General features: G+C 39.3%; 1 protein-coding gene across 11 annotated transcripts in view; it reads right to left on the minus strand.

The window, feature by feature from the left end:
• The window catches only part of LOC102938237 (sodium channel protein type 1 subunit alpha), a 171,479-nt gene that overhangs the window by 40,965 nt on the left and 116,583 nt on the right, over positions 1-13,931 (minus strand). For all 11 annotated transcript variants that reach the window (XM_043525360.1, XM_043525363.1, XM_043525368.1 and 8 more), the window contains 3 exons: positions 10,724-10,878; positions 9,624-9,797; positions 1,804-1,926 (listed from right to left, as the gene is read on the minus strand). In XM_043525360.1, the coding sequence (XP_043381295.1) occupies positions 1,804-1,926; positions 9,624-9,797; positions 10,724-10,878 (452 nt within the window). The remainder of the gene's footprint in view (positions 1-1,803; positions 1,927-9,623; positions 9,798-10,723; positions 10,879-13,931) is intronic.

The raw sequence follows: 13,931 nt of genomic DNA on the forward strand, positions 1-13,931 counted from the left end.
AGACCTATATTTACCTAAATGGCTCACAGGCCTTGTGTCAGCCCTCTGCACAAGGAATAATATTTGCAACAGAGAATAACAAAGTTAATCTATAACCAGATCATATAAAAATATTAGTGAACTGTGAAATGTATACATCAGAACCAACAGAACGGACTGAATTCATTAGGATTTTACTGACTTGGTAAAAGGTTGAAAAAGCACTTTTTGTTGAAATTTTCACACTCTCCCAATTCACTAAAATAGAAAACAGGGCATTACTAAAAATAGGATCATAATTTAAACTAGATTTCTGATGTCAGATTCTTCTTTAAATTGGCACAGTTTCACTGAAATCAATGAGAATCTGACTCCTGATTTTTTAGAATTTGTCAGCAGTCTCTTATTTACAAAGGCTTTGTGGAATACATTTAATTCCTTTCCAGGAAATACTCTGCATCTTTTTGAAGGTGGTGAAAAATCTTAAAACTAAAAAGACACTTGCTGAATCAAAAATCAGCCAGTTTTGCCACAGCTCATTGTAGGTATAAGCAATGCAAGAAAGCAAAGAGGTTTAATTTCTCCCCCCAAATTTACTATTTCCTGCAAGCAGACAAAATAAACACTGCAGTACTTGACCCAGGTCTTAGCCTATTACATGTTGCTAATTTATCAATTCACAAATTTATAATTTTAAGAACTTTGTTAAATTAAGACATGGTCATCTGAAACTGAAATTCATGAATCTAGTCATGTTTTAGTTAATAGTTGTGGGGTTTTTTTGAAGTCTGAAGTAAAGATATGTAATGTGATACAATTTGAGGAACTCAATTCTAACCATCTGAATTTGATTTCATGATACTAGTGTGGAGTTATATCTAAACATTATTCAGACAGTACATTGCAAACTGTTTATTTTACTAGATTAGATCTGATTTTGACATTATCAGAAAGCTGCTTCCTCTTATGTTTCCATGAAGTGGAAAAATCACTCTCTTAAAAATTAAATAGATTTCAATGACATGCACATTGGACTAGTTTGTATTCAGCAGCTGTAAGGAATAGAAAATAGTAGACAAAGGAAACGCTAAGTAAAAAGAGACCATTTCTTGTGTGAGATGGAGAACAGTGATTCTAACTTACTCAGAATAGGAACTAAATATAATGTGTTTAGTACTGAATAACAGGATTCTTCCTGGAGTCAGCAGATTAGTTATTATACAATAAATGATTATCTAATCAAGAAAAATAATCCAAAAAATAATTCATATTTTTCTCATGTGTCCATCAGCCACTGACAGAAATAGATGTAAAACTACTAACTGGGCCAAATTCAACCCTGGTGCGATCGAGTGAACTTCAACAGAGTTACAACAAAGCTGAATTTGGAGCTTTATTTTTAATGAAAATACAAAGATCTGAATTTGTAACACGGAAGGTACTTTTTTAAACTGGTGCTGAATCAGATTCTTGTAGAAACCTTGTGGTATGTTTATCAGCACCAAATTGTACAAAATCCACTCATCTTTAATTCATTTTTAGAAAATCCGTTAAGAGTTAATATTCATTTCTCTGATTATTTCTGTAACCTTAAAGAAAAAGTCCTGAGATTGGCTAGAAAGTAAAGTAACTGGAATGAACACAACTAAAGTATGATATTGCATATGGATTTAGGTGAGCTGATAAAGCCTTTTGCTTATCGTTTCGATACTCAGTAGATAAGAGGATAGTACAGCCTTTCTGCATGGGTTTGTCATTCCTTATTCTGCATGCATTGTTTCTTTTTATGCATGCATTATTTCAAGTTCTTTCATTTTGTCTTACCCTCATCCCTTCAAATCGTGACAAGGCTCTCAGAGGTCTCAAAGCTCTTAGTGTCCTAAGAGACTTAATGGCACCAAGTTCCGAGTAACCTAATGCATTCGCTGTTAAGCTAACCAAGGAGACCTACATAAAAGACAGAAAAGCAAAAATTACTCATTTTGTACATACTACTATACATCCCATAGATGTGTGTTACAGCCTTCTCAAGAAGAATCTAAGTTAGAGCACTTTCTTCAGAAATACTTCTGTAGCCTGGAGAAAATCTTTTAAATTAAGGAAAGAAGTAGCAGAAAAAGGAAGGAGTAGCATAAAGGAAAAATAGGGGGGAAATGCCATAAGATACCCATTAATGAATACTGGCTGATACAAGGAAGCATAAATACTTTGTATTCTCATATCTTGTTGGTGATACACTAAGATTTGAAGGAAAACAAAAATTCTCACACAGAAAAAAACCCTACAAAGAAAATTAAAGTGAACCTACATTGTCAGTATAGGTACTGATCTTACTCTTACACATTAAAATTTTGATAACATTCTTAGAGCCATTATAGTGTTGATAATGGCCATTTGATTGTATTTGAGAGCCACAGTCAACAGAGAAATGATAGAAATCTGTTAGGAATTAACAATATTATTGATCAACAGCTGATGAAGCAAGAATGATCCTCTGTAAATTGGTATGAAAGATCAGTCCCACAGCTGATTCACTTCTTTGCACTAACCATTCATTCTCCCTGACTTGCTCACTTTCCATGCTCTATAGGTTGACATGATCATGGCTTACATGCTCTAAGTAGAGAGAAGAGATGCTAAAAGAGTACTTGAACAATGATGATATAAAGCTTTCAAAAATTAAAGGACTCTTAAAGAAGTCCAATAAGGCAACAGATGGAGGAAAGAGATCTTTATTATATATGTTGAAAATCCAGTTTTATCTTCCAAAGCTTTAGACTTGTCTGTAGTAGCCTTGACCCAGCTTGCAATCCCAAGCCCTGGGAGAAGAGACGGAAATGATGTGCTGACTGACAGGGTCTGCAATACCGAGATGGTGGTAGCACTGGGAGAGAGTCCAGGGAGAAGTGCAGAGTCCTGGTCCTGTGTGGGGAGCCTGCCACTTGCCTGGTATAGCAGTGAGGGGAGTCACCAGCCGTGAGCAGTGGAAGATTGTTGAGGACTTGTTCCTGTGTGCTACTGGGTTCTTGGAACAGGCCCCCTGAATGCTGGAGGCGGTGGGCACCAGGAAATTGGGATGCGGCCCCCCCTGGGGGCAATCGTGGTCCCTCTTTTCAATGCCGGGTGCTTGTGGTGGCAATGGTAGATTGTTTGTACTTGATTGGAAGATATGAACTGATTGGGGAATGTTTTGGGGGGGAGATTTGAAGTGGTTGTACCTAGAATAAGATCATAGCAAAAGGTTCTAGTCTGAGAGAGTGGTCTGAGGGCAGAAGGAGCTGGGCTGAATTACCTAAATTTACTAGCAATGGTTAAAACACATCAGTAAGCCCAAAAACTTGATGACGTGGTACCTCTGCCTCCACCATAAGTGCTCCCATCCGTCCCCTTGCTCACTCTAAAATTATGGATTTTATATCCCCCTTTCTAGTGAAGAGGATGGATTTGTGGGGGGGTCAGATACTATCTTCTAAGGAACTGGAGATTCATGACCACCATGTGGTCTGAGCCTTTTGGATTTTTGTTCTAACTCATACACAAAGACTGATATGGAGGCTGCCCAAATCAAAGCCAGGTCAGTTTCCCCAGAATAATGATTTAGATGGACTTTTGAACTCTCTTTTGAAATCTACCACTAGATTGTCAGATCTTTTTCATGCATCTGCAGAATCAAATGCAAACTTTTCATCACACACTGCCCCTGGTCGTGAACAATGTATAAGGCTGGGAAAGCTTATTGATAAAATGTTTACTGACATTTCTGAAATCAAAAAATCTTAATTGATTTCAAGATCATGCTGGGGGGGCCTATGGCAGATACAGCAAGATTTTAAATATACTAAAGAAAATTGTTTAACAGTTTGTGTGTTTTCAGTAGCTGGAAAGCTGAATAGTGGGCTTGATCTCCCTCCTGCACATAATCAGTGCAGTGGTTCTGAGGGAGGAGTTTTGGGTAATGGTATTGAAATAGTATTTTATTCCTGTATCTCCTTCTGCCATACCCCTTTCCAGGCATGTGTCCTGTGAGCCCATGCTCATGATTCTAGATATTCATTCTTGCCCGGATAAAAGCTCCTCATTGTCTGAAGACGAACTTGATGAACAATCAACAGACCCATGGTCTTCTTTCTCAGGGCAACTCTCAACACCATCATCTACTACACTGTTAGCACAAATCATTTTTACAAGGTCGGAAACAGAATATTGTGCTCATTGTTCGCCATCTTGAATTGTGCAACACAAAAAATCCCCTTAAGAGTCTCCTGAGTCTGCAGTGTTTGGAGCACAATAACTAGACAGAAAATCATCTTAAGAGTGTTAGACAAAGATACCCAGCATCAGTCCACTCTGTTGAGGATACCTAACAATCCCACATTTGAAGGAACCAGCATCCTTGGAGTCCCTTCTACTGTAGGATGACTGTATGCAGCAACCACTGTCACTGCAAGGCATTATCAATTAGCATATGCACGGTCCTAAAACAGCCTAGTTGGATGGTCATTAGTTCATGAGTTATCATAACACATATGCTCATGGGGTACAACATTACCCCACAAATGCATTATCAGTTAGCATATACAAATTACATTTATGTAAAAAAATCCCAGCTTGCTTGGTGAGGAAGATATACTTACCACTATTAGAATACAAGATACTCTCACTAGAAGCAAACTTGTACATAGAACTAAAAACCCAGGATAACAGTGCAACACATCTGGGATACATTTTTACCCAACATACAAAATTTTTTCAATCTAAAATTAATTTTTTTTGCTGAATTATGTGTATGTGCTAGGTGACAATGAGTGGAACCTCAGATATTGAATGTTTTATATTTTTAGGAAAGCATGTTAACATCTTTTCTGTTCTGTTCCACTGAAGTCAGTGCAAAACTTCCATTTACTTCAATGGAGCTGGGACTTCACCCACAATGATCATAACCAACTTTATTAAAAATATCACATGTTGTGCAGATTCAAAAAAATTGCAAAAAGCAGGGATGGGAGGTAAAATATTTCCTTCTATATTGCAGCAATACGGCTTCAGTGTTCTCCAGTATCTCATTTTACTCTGAGTAAGGAATGCGTCAAGAAGGCTTTCATTTTCCCACAGCACTAATTAAGGATTTTGGACAAATTCAAGAGGAGATCTAGGATTTCACAATCTATTATACTGTAAAATGTAGCCCCTTCATATGTTGTAACTTCATGCCCAATCCACTTAGCAGCTGTACACATCCTAAGCAATTACTTCCTAGCCCTTGGAATTTGGTGGATGTGCTATCATCATCCAAAGGTTTTGATGCTACTCAATGGTCAGTAGGTGTGTTAAAGAGCATTTCAGACTGCATTTTCCTTTCCCCTGTGATGTATATACATTATAAATGATTGAATCATTAGTCTGCACTTAGAATAAAGTGATGCAATTAAATGGTCATGTAACAGCAATTATATCAAATCAAAGTTGAAATATTAAAATATTAACAACAAATGCAAATTCTAAGCAATCAACTTGCACAAGTTCAGAAAATAGGAAAAAGCATAGAGACAGAAGCAAAATACAACTAAATAATAATAAGAACTGGTTACTTACCTAACCTTACATTAGCTGTGGCTCTTCAAGGCATGTTGTCCATATATATGCTACTCTACTTGCACATGCGTCCCTTGTGTTTGAGATCAGAATCTTTTGCCCAGCAGTGTCCTGGGGCTATACATTCACCATGAGCGTCCTCATGCCCTGTGTTGAGGGCATAAAGGGGAAACAGCCCCAACCACCACTCTGTTCCTTCACCAGTACCGAATCCAGAGGTTAAAGGACTTCATGGTAGTATGGAAGGAAGGTGGGTCATGGAATACGTATTGACAGCATACCTCAAAGAACCGCAGTTAGTGTAAGGTAAGTAACAGTTTCTTTTTCTTTGAGTGTTTGCGCATATACATCCTACTCTTGGTGACTCACAAGCAATGATGCGATATAAGGGAGGAGGATACACTGGAGGGATCTAAACTGGATAACTCATAACAGGATTTAAGGCAGGTAGACATAATTTAGAAAGCCTCTGGGTTGATATAGCCTAGGCCTTCAATCTGTCTGCAAATGCAACAAAGAGTCTTGGGGAAACTCAAAATGGCTTGGTTCTATCCAGTTAGAATGATAATGCCCTAAGGACATCCAAAGTATCTTGTCTTGCCTCTTCCTGATTAGAATGTGGTTTCAGGAAGAAAACTGGTATACGGATCTTTTGGTTCATGTGAAAAACTGTTACTACCTTAGATAAGAAGTTGGGATGGGACCTAAGGGTATCCTTGTCCCTATGGAATACTGTATCTGGAGGGTCTGCCATAAGAACTTGTATTCCCCCAGTGTTTGGGCTAATGTAATTGCAACTAAGAAAGCTGCCTTCTGAGACAAATGAAATAGGGAGCAAGTTGTCATGTGCTCGAAGGGAGCCTGTCAGGACGACATTAAGATCCGAGAACAGAGGAGGCCCTTTACCTGAGGGGAAAAAACATGTATAAAGTCCTTTGGGAATCTGATCACAGTTGGGTGGGAGACTGTAGTTCTGGATGGGAGCGAGATATGCAGAGATGTCTGCCAAGGGCACTCAAAAAGAGACACAGAAAGTCCTGAGCTCTTTAAAGACAGCAAATGTTCAGAATAGTTGGGATCTGGGAGTCTGTATAGGATAACTGAGGCTGTTCAGTCCAAATCATAAACCTTTTCTACTTGGCAACATAAACTATTCTGGTAGAATAATTTTTACTTTGGATCAAGATAATTTGGACATCAGAAGAACACGATTTCTCTATCTCTGACAACCAACCAGTAACCAGGCTGTGAGGTGGAGTGAGATCAGATCCTAATGGAGGATGCCCCTGAGATATTAAATCTGACAGGAGAGGTAAGGGTTTTGGTGGAAGAAACAATTTATCTTTCAGTGTCATTCTCAGTTGTTGTCTGTTTCTTTCATTAGCTGCTGTAACTACCAATGAGCCAAATATTGGATAAGTGAACAGGTTACTCAAAGCTGGTGGATGGGACCTGGTACCTCTTACCAGTCTCCTTAAAGGTCAGTGTTACTGATGCTAGGGTCCGCCAGATAAACTTTACTGGCTCTAATAAGGCTTCATTAATAGATAATGCCAGACAACCGTGTAAAGAGGTACAGAGTATGTTTAAATGTCTTTGGAACTCTCTTCTCCCATCATCACTGAGATTTCTAGAGAAACAGCTATACATCTGAGTAACTCTTGAAAGTTCCTGTAATCATCTGGGTGACATGGTACTGTACAGATGGAACAACTGCCTTGTCCAGGAATGAGGAAGATATAACAGCTGGTATGGTTTGTTTCTCCATTTAAGAGTGCTTCTCTTAAGACAGTTCTACTGATTCAGGCTAATGAATTGCCACCTGAGACAAGTATCTGGGAGGACGCAAGGGAGGAGGTTGTCACCCTAGGAAGCTGTACCGATGAAGGTTGTCTCATGTCGTGTGAGCCCCAAAGGGTCCAATAGGGCCATGACTATTATATAGATAAGGACCTGGGGGGTTAGGGAGGAGGGTGCTAAGACATATGCCTGTTTAGATAACCCCTATATGACTGGGTTATATAGGAAGCTCTCAATCCTCTTTCTGATTCATAAGGGGCTCTTATGAAATATATTGGGGATCCATCACGATTTTTGTTGGGAATCACACGAGGAGAAGGAACATTTCTTATCCAGAAGAGGGGCTACCCTATCTGGGGTACCTGAATGCATCACAGCAGTGTTAGCTGGTTCTGCAGAGGCAGTTGGTACCACAATAGCAGGCATAGTTAGTTCCATGGGGGGAATATTCAGCACAATAGAAAGCAGTGGAGACACATAGGGCATGTCTACATTGCCCTTCAATTCGGACTAAGGGAGTGTGAATAGCAGTGTGCACCGAAGTCCTGCACTGTAACTCCCCCACCTGGACACTGAAAACAGGACAGTTTAGACATGCCCACAGATTCACACATTGTAAAGGAACCACTGTGATAATCTATTCAGAACTTCTGTATAATACCGGCCATGGACTTCCCTGAATTAATTCCTCAGTCTCCTCCATTATTTGAGATCTTCTGGTACAGCAAAGATCCTCAGTATAGAGAGTGATGATGCCATAAACCTTGGTGTGGAAGTGGGCGTCACTGGGGTGGATGGTGCCAAAATGAATAGTCCCAAACTAGCCAGCATCAAGATGAGCAGTACTGTAAAAACTGATGCCAAAGGGATTGACGCTAAAGTGAGCAGACCTGGGGCAGAAATCGGTACCATGTACTCAGTACTCAACCCAATCAGTCTTGATCCTTGAGGCTGTGCCAAGGATGTTGTACGTACTGGGTTCCCTCAGTGCTCCAGTACATGATTCGGGCCATAAAGATCCCCTCAAATGGAAACGAGGAGGTGACTTATTTTCATTGGGATTTCCCATGTGAATATGTCCTTATTTTTCCAGAGAAGCAATGCTCCTTTTTTCTCTGAGGATCACTCAGTCCTACATCAATCAGTAGTCATGGCAGTCTTAGAAGATGGGGTTCGGGAGACAGCTGCTGACCCACAATGGTCTAAACTACCTGCATGAAGCAGTCTAACAAGAATACCTTAAGGTGCTCTTCTTTTCCCTCTTGAGTCCCTTTAGAATAGGACTTACAAATAGAGCATTTATTGGGGATATGACTCTTCCTGGGGTAGAAAAGGCATTTAGGTCATCATTCTGTTCTTAAATCCTGGGAATTTAGGCTCAGACATGGCTAAGTCATGGTACTGAGAAAATTCTTCTCTTGTCAAAAAAACAAAATTGTTCACTATGAACAAATTACCAATGGGCAAGCTATCCTAGCATATTAAACCTACACACTTTATCAAATACAGATATTTATACAAAATTTTAGGAAAAAGGTGCAAGAGTTCGCGGACACTGAGGAGTTGTGTTTTGCAACCCTATTCAGTAAAAAGTAACTGAGTGGCAGAAGCTGCTGCTCCATCTTTTATGCCATTGGTCAGATGCACAAGGACATTTAGGGCAAGTCTACACTACCGCACTACATCAGCAAAGCTGCACCAATGCAGCTGCACCGCTGTAGCATGTCTGGTGAAGATGCGCTATACCGACGGGAGAGCACTGTCCACTTGGCATAATTACTCCAGCACCGTGAGAGGTGGAAACTATGTCAGCGGGAGAGCGTCTCCCACTGACATAGTGTGGTGTGGATACTGCTTAGGTCGATGTAACTTAAAATGCTTGGGGGAGGTGTCTTTTTCACATCCCTGAATGATGTAAGTTACATTGACTTAAGCGGTAATGTAGACCAGCCCAGAGGGTGCATGCACAGTCCCAACTGACATTACCGGCCAGCTGATTCCGATCTTGGTCACATGGAACACACATGCACCGAGAGTGGAATATATCTGGACAGCTTTGAAGAACTCAGGATTCTGGTCAAATCTTGAGTTCCTATGTGACTTTTAAAGAATTTTTGCCTACAATACTTTGTTTATTAAATAAAAATTTTGGCATGGCTAATATCAAGAGTATAAATATTTTGTTAATGAGTTCTGTAAAAAGGAGAAAGTAAAAGAAATATGAACAAATACTTAGAAAATATTTCACATACATCAACAATTAGGAAGTCCAGCCAACACCAAGCATTAGTGAAGTATGTTTGATAGCCATATGCCACCCACTTGAGCAGCATTTCCAGAATGAAGATGTACGTGAAGACCTTGTCAGCATATTCCAGCATGGTCTTGATAGTCTTGCGCTGCTCTATATATATGTCTTCAAAAGCCTAAAAACAAAAATATTCAAATGTGTTTAGGGTTCAGTAATGTTACAGTGTGTAGGTTGCAAAGATAAAGAAAATAAAAAAACAAATATTCTCTCCCTAAATACAACGTCGGGGGGCCTTAGCTTTCTTCTACTTTTCTTTCTCAGATAAAAATCAGGGTTGTGTACTGAGTTAACTGTGGAAATGTATTTGTCCATAGGTAAATCATATAGAATGCAGCCTATTAGGTTTCATTCTTATCTGTTGATTTTTTTATCTATGGTCTTTATATGGCCCTGATTACTATAGTGTCTGATTGCCTCACAGTCATTAATGAATTTATCTTCACAATGCCCCTTTGAGGTAGGGAAGCGCTCTTATCTATTATCCCCATTTTTCAGATGGGGAAACTAAGACACAAAAAGACTATGGGCTAGATCTTTAAAGATATTTAGCACAAACTGGGGGTGAAAGCAAGCCCAAATAAATCATACATTAATTATGTTTTTCTTTCTCCATATATTGCACTATGTTTGCAACTCAATGGTCCCCAGCCCACCTGCTTCAGTAATACCTTCTTGAACTCCCTAGTCCAAACACTGAATGATGACTGTACCTATGTGGCTATGCTGTGGAAAGCAGACTCCTTTTGCCCCCTTTTCACATTCAAAGCGTTAACACTAGTGTGACCATCGTTCGGCCCTCACTGTTTAAAGATAACACAACACATTTGTTTTTTTATCTGATGAAGTAAGCTGTAGCTCACGAAAGCTTATGCTCAAATAAATTGGTTAGTCTCTAAAGTGCCACAAGTCCTCCTTTTCTTTTTGCGGATACAGACTAACATGGCTGCTACTCTGAAACCTATGCTAAAAACTGTTTTTGCTAAACCACATTTTAAAATATTTTCCCACAGAAACATTGCACTTATTTCATGTTTCACTCACCAGAGCACCACTACTAAGGAGAATCATAAAGACAATGAAAGTCTCAAACCAGTTGTGTTCAACTATCTTGAAGCAGGTTTTCCTAAGATTCCACCATTGTTTTCCTCTCCCCTCTTCTAAGCTGACTTGACAGCACTTGAACCTTCGTACACAGCCTGTAAAACAACATACATTTTGAGAAGGCAAAATAGAGAAGTGATGCTTAAGGAGATAATGTCTGATTATTTGATTAGTGGTACAGCCATTATATTTCCATGTACTTTATGGCTATAAGAAAATGTAAACTCTGATAAATACACTTTCAAAGCCCACTTTTCAAGAAGTAAAATTAAACGTGGTTAATAAGACAACTGGTATTTAAAATCAAATGAAAGAATGGGAAAGTGCAGTAACTCCTCGCTTAATGCTGTAGTTATGTTCCTGAAAAATGCTACTTTAAGCGAAATGATGTTAAGCAAATCCAATTTCCCCATAAGAATTAATGTAAATCGGGGGGTGGGGGGTTAGGTTCCAGGGAAATTTTTTTTGCCAGAGAAAAGACATTTTATATATATATATATATATATATATATATATATATATATATATATATATATATATATATATATATATATATATATATATATATATATATATGAGAGACACACACACACACACAAAGTTTTAAACAAACAATTTAATACTATACACAGCAATGATGATTGTGAAGCTTGGTTGAGGTGGTGAAGTCAGAGGGTGGAAGAGGGTGGGATATTTCCCAGGGAATGTCTTACTGCTAAATGATGAACTAGCACTCGGCTGAGTCCTCAAGGGTTAACACGTTGTTGTTAATGTAGTCTCACACTCTACAAGGCAGCAGGAATGGAGAGAGGGGAGACAGCATGACAGAGACACACACCATGTGTGTGACAGAGACATGCACTGCCCCTTTAAGTACACTGACCCCACTCTAAGTACACTTCCTTTTTACATAGATCAGCAAGTTGAGACAGCAGCTGCTGCCAGCAAACTCCCTCTGTCCTGAGGGCCTGTCGTGTCCCCACCCTGCTCTGTGGAGATGGCCTGATGGGGTAAAGGGGGCGGCAGGGGGACACCCTACATTAGCACCCCTCTTTTCCTCTTGCACAGCAAGCAGGAGGCTCCCGGGAACAGCTCCAAGGCAGAGGGCAGGAGCAGCACAGAGCAGAGGGGGGAGGGACAGCTGAACTGCCCAGCTGCTAGGCAGCTGCCCAGGGAGCGGAGAGCCGATGAGAGGGGGGGGGGGGATTTGCGCTGCCGGTGCATCCTGGTTCCAAGCCCCCACTAGCTAGCTCCAATGGGCTGCTCTTTCTGCAAGCAGTGGACAAAGCAGGCGGCTGCTGAACAATGTTATAAGGGAGCATTGTGCAACTTTAAACGAGCATGTTCTCTAATTGATCAGCAACGTAACAATGAAATAAAGTTAACCGGGACGACTTTAAGTGAGGAGTTACTGTATGTCTAGTTTACTGAGAGCTGACTGTGTGCTCAGTACTATACAAACAAATGAAGACATGGTCCCTCCCACAAGGAATTTAGAAGCCAAATTAAATACAGTTATTACAAATATACAGTCAAACTTCAAGCAGGTTTATATTTTTAATGCACTTATGTGTGGACATAAGTTATTGTAATACATTATTTACATTCCAGTAGCACTTAGATGTTCTAGTGAGGATCAGGGACAAATGTAAGACATGATCCATGCCCTGAAGAGCTCACAACGTGGTCTGGTGAGTTAATGCTGATAAGGTACTGGAGGAAGTTCATTTTAAGGAAGGACTGAAAGAAGAGAGGGATGATGAGCAGCTTACAAGAAGAAGGGAGGAAGTTCCAGGTATATGAAATGGCATGGAAGAAGTTACAGTGATGAAAGAGGAAGAAAGATAAAAATGGTACTTTCGTATGTTGCCTTAAGAGACCTTTACATAGTGGGAGGAGGATTAGAAGGAAATGAAAGCAAAGATGTAGGCAGGGACAGATTTGTTCAGTGGCTTGAAGATGACAAGTCTGAACTGGATAAAAAAGCACAGAGAAAGCCAGTGAAAGGAGTGGAAGAGGATAGTCAGAGAGGTGGAACAGAATGTATTTTGAGCACAATCTAGGATACAGAGAGGCCAAAGAAAAGTTTGCAGTACTTGAGATAAGAAATTAGCAGGGAATAGACAAGAATTTTAGTGGTGCCAATTAAAAAGGAAAAAAAAAGATTGATTTTAGAGATTCTGTAAAGAAGGAAATGACAGCTTTCCTACATCAAGACCATAACTTTCATCCTCTGGTCTCCAAATCAAGACTATGGTTTCTGCAGTTTGTAAGCAAATATTTGAAAACAGTCTATTAATGGTAAAATCCTGTACAAATCCACCACATTTCAATACTGAATTCAGGAACTGAATTTCCTTTTTTCTTTTTAAAAAAAATCCATGAAAAGTTCTTGTTCTTTAATCAGATAATAACTGTATACTTGTGGTGTTGATTGCAAATGATCCAAATCAAAAAATCCTAATCCCTTAACTGGAGTGTAGGGAGAATGGAGGTTTATCTCCTCTTTGCCATAACTTTAAAAAAATTCTTGACTAAAATTCAAAAACAGAATTCAGAAATGCATCATGAATTCCATATACCAATGTGCAATATGATTAAAGATAACCAAATTAGGGCCAGATTCTGCCACCTTAATCATGCTAAGAGAAACCTTACTACATGAGAAGTTTCACTGAAATCAATGTTACCGATTCCAATAAGGTACTATTACAGTGAGCATAAGGGTAGAAGGTTGGGTCCCTAATTTGACCAAATAACCATAAAATCAGCAAGTTGCTAGAAAAATAAAAACTTACAAACTTCCAGCAATATCTGCACAGTTATTTATTCAATGAATTAATTATATTTGGCAGTTTCACCCTATTTGTATATGTCACTAAGTTGCCTTTCAATTTGGCAGTATTGCTACCTCTCTCCCAAAGAGAGGCCATTGACTGGGATAAGCAGGGAATTACAAGTTAGGAATGAAGTACACAGAAAGAGCTATGTCACTAAATCTTGCATATCAACTATTTGTGCTGGCTTAAGTAGATCCTGTTAGTCCCTCATTTTCACAAGCATTAAACTCACTCACACATTTTAAAAGTTGAATGAAGTGTTTAAAATGTGTTCACAATCCTTTAGTTCTATTTATGTTCTTAGAAAA

This window comes from Chelonia mydas, chromosome 11 (genome assembly GCF_015237465.2).
Source record: "Chelonia mydas isolate rCheMyd1 chromosome 11, rCheMyd1.pri.v2, whole genome shotgun sequence".
Classification (NCBI taxonomy): domain Eukaryota; kingdom Metazoa; phylum Chordata; order Testudines; family Cheloniidae; genus Chelonia; species Chelonia mydas.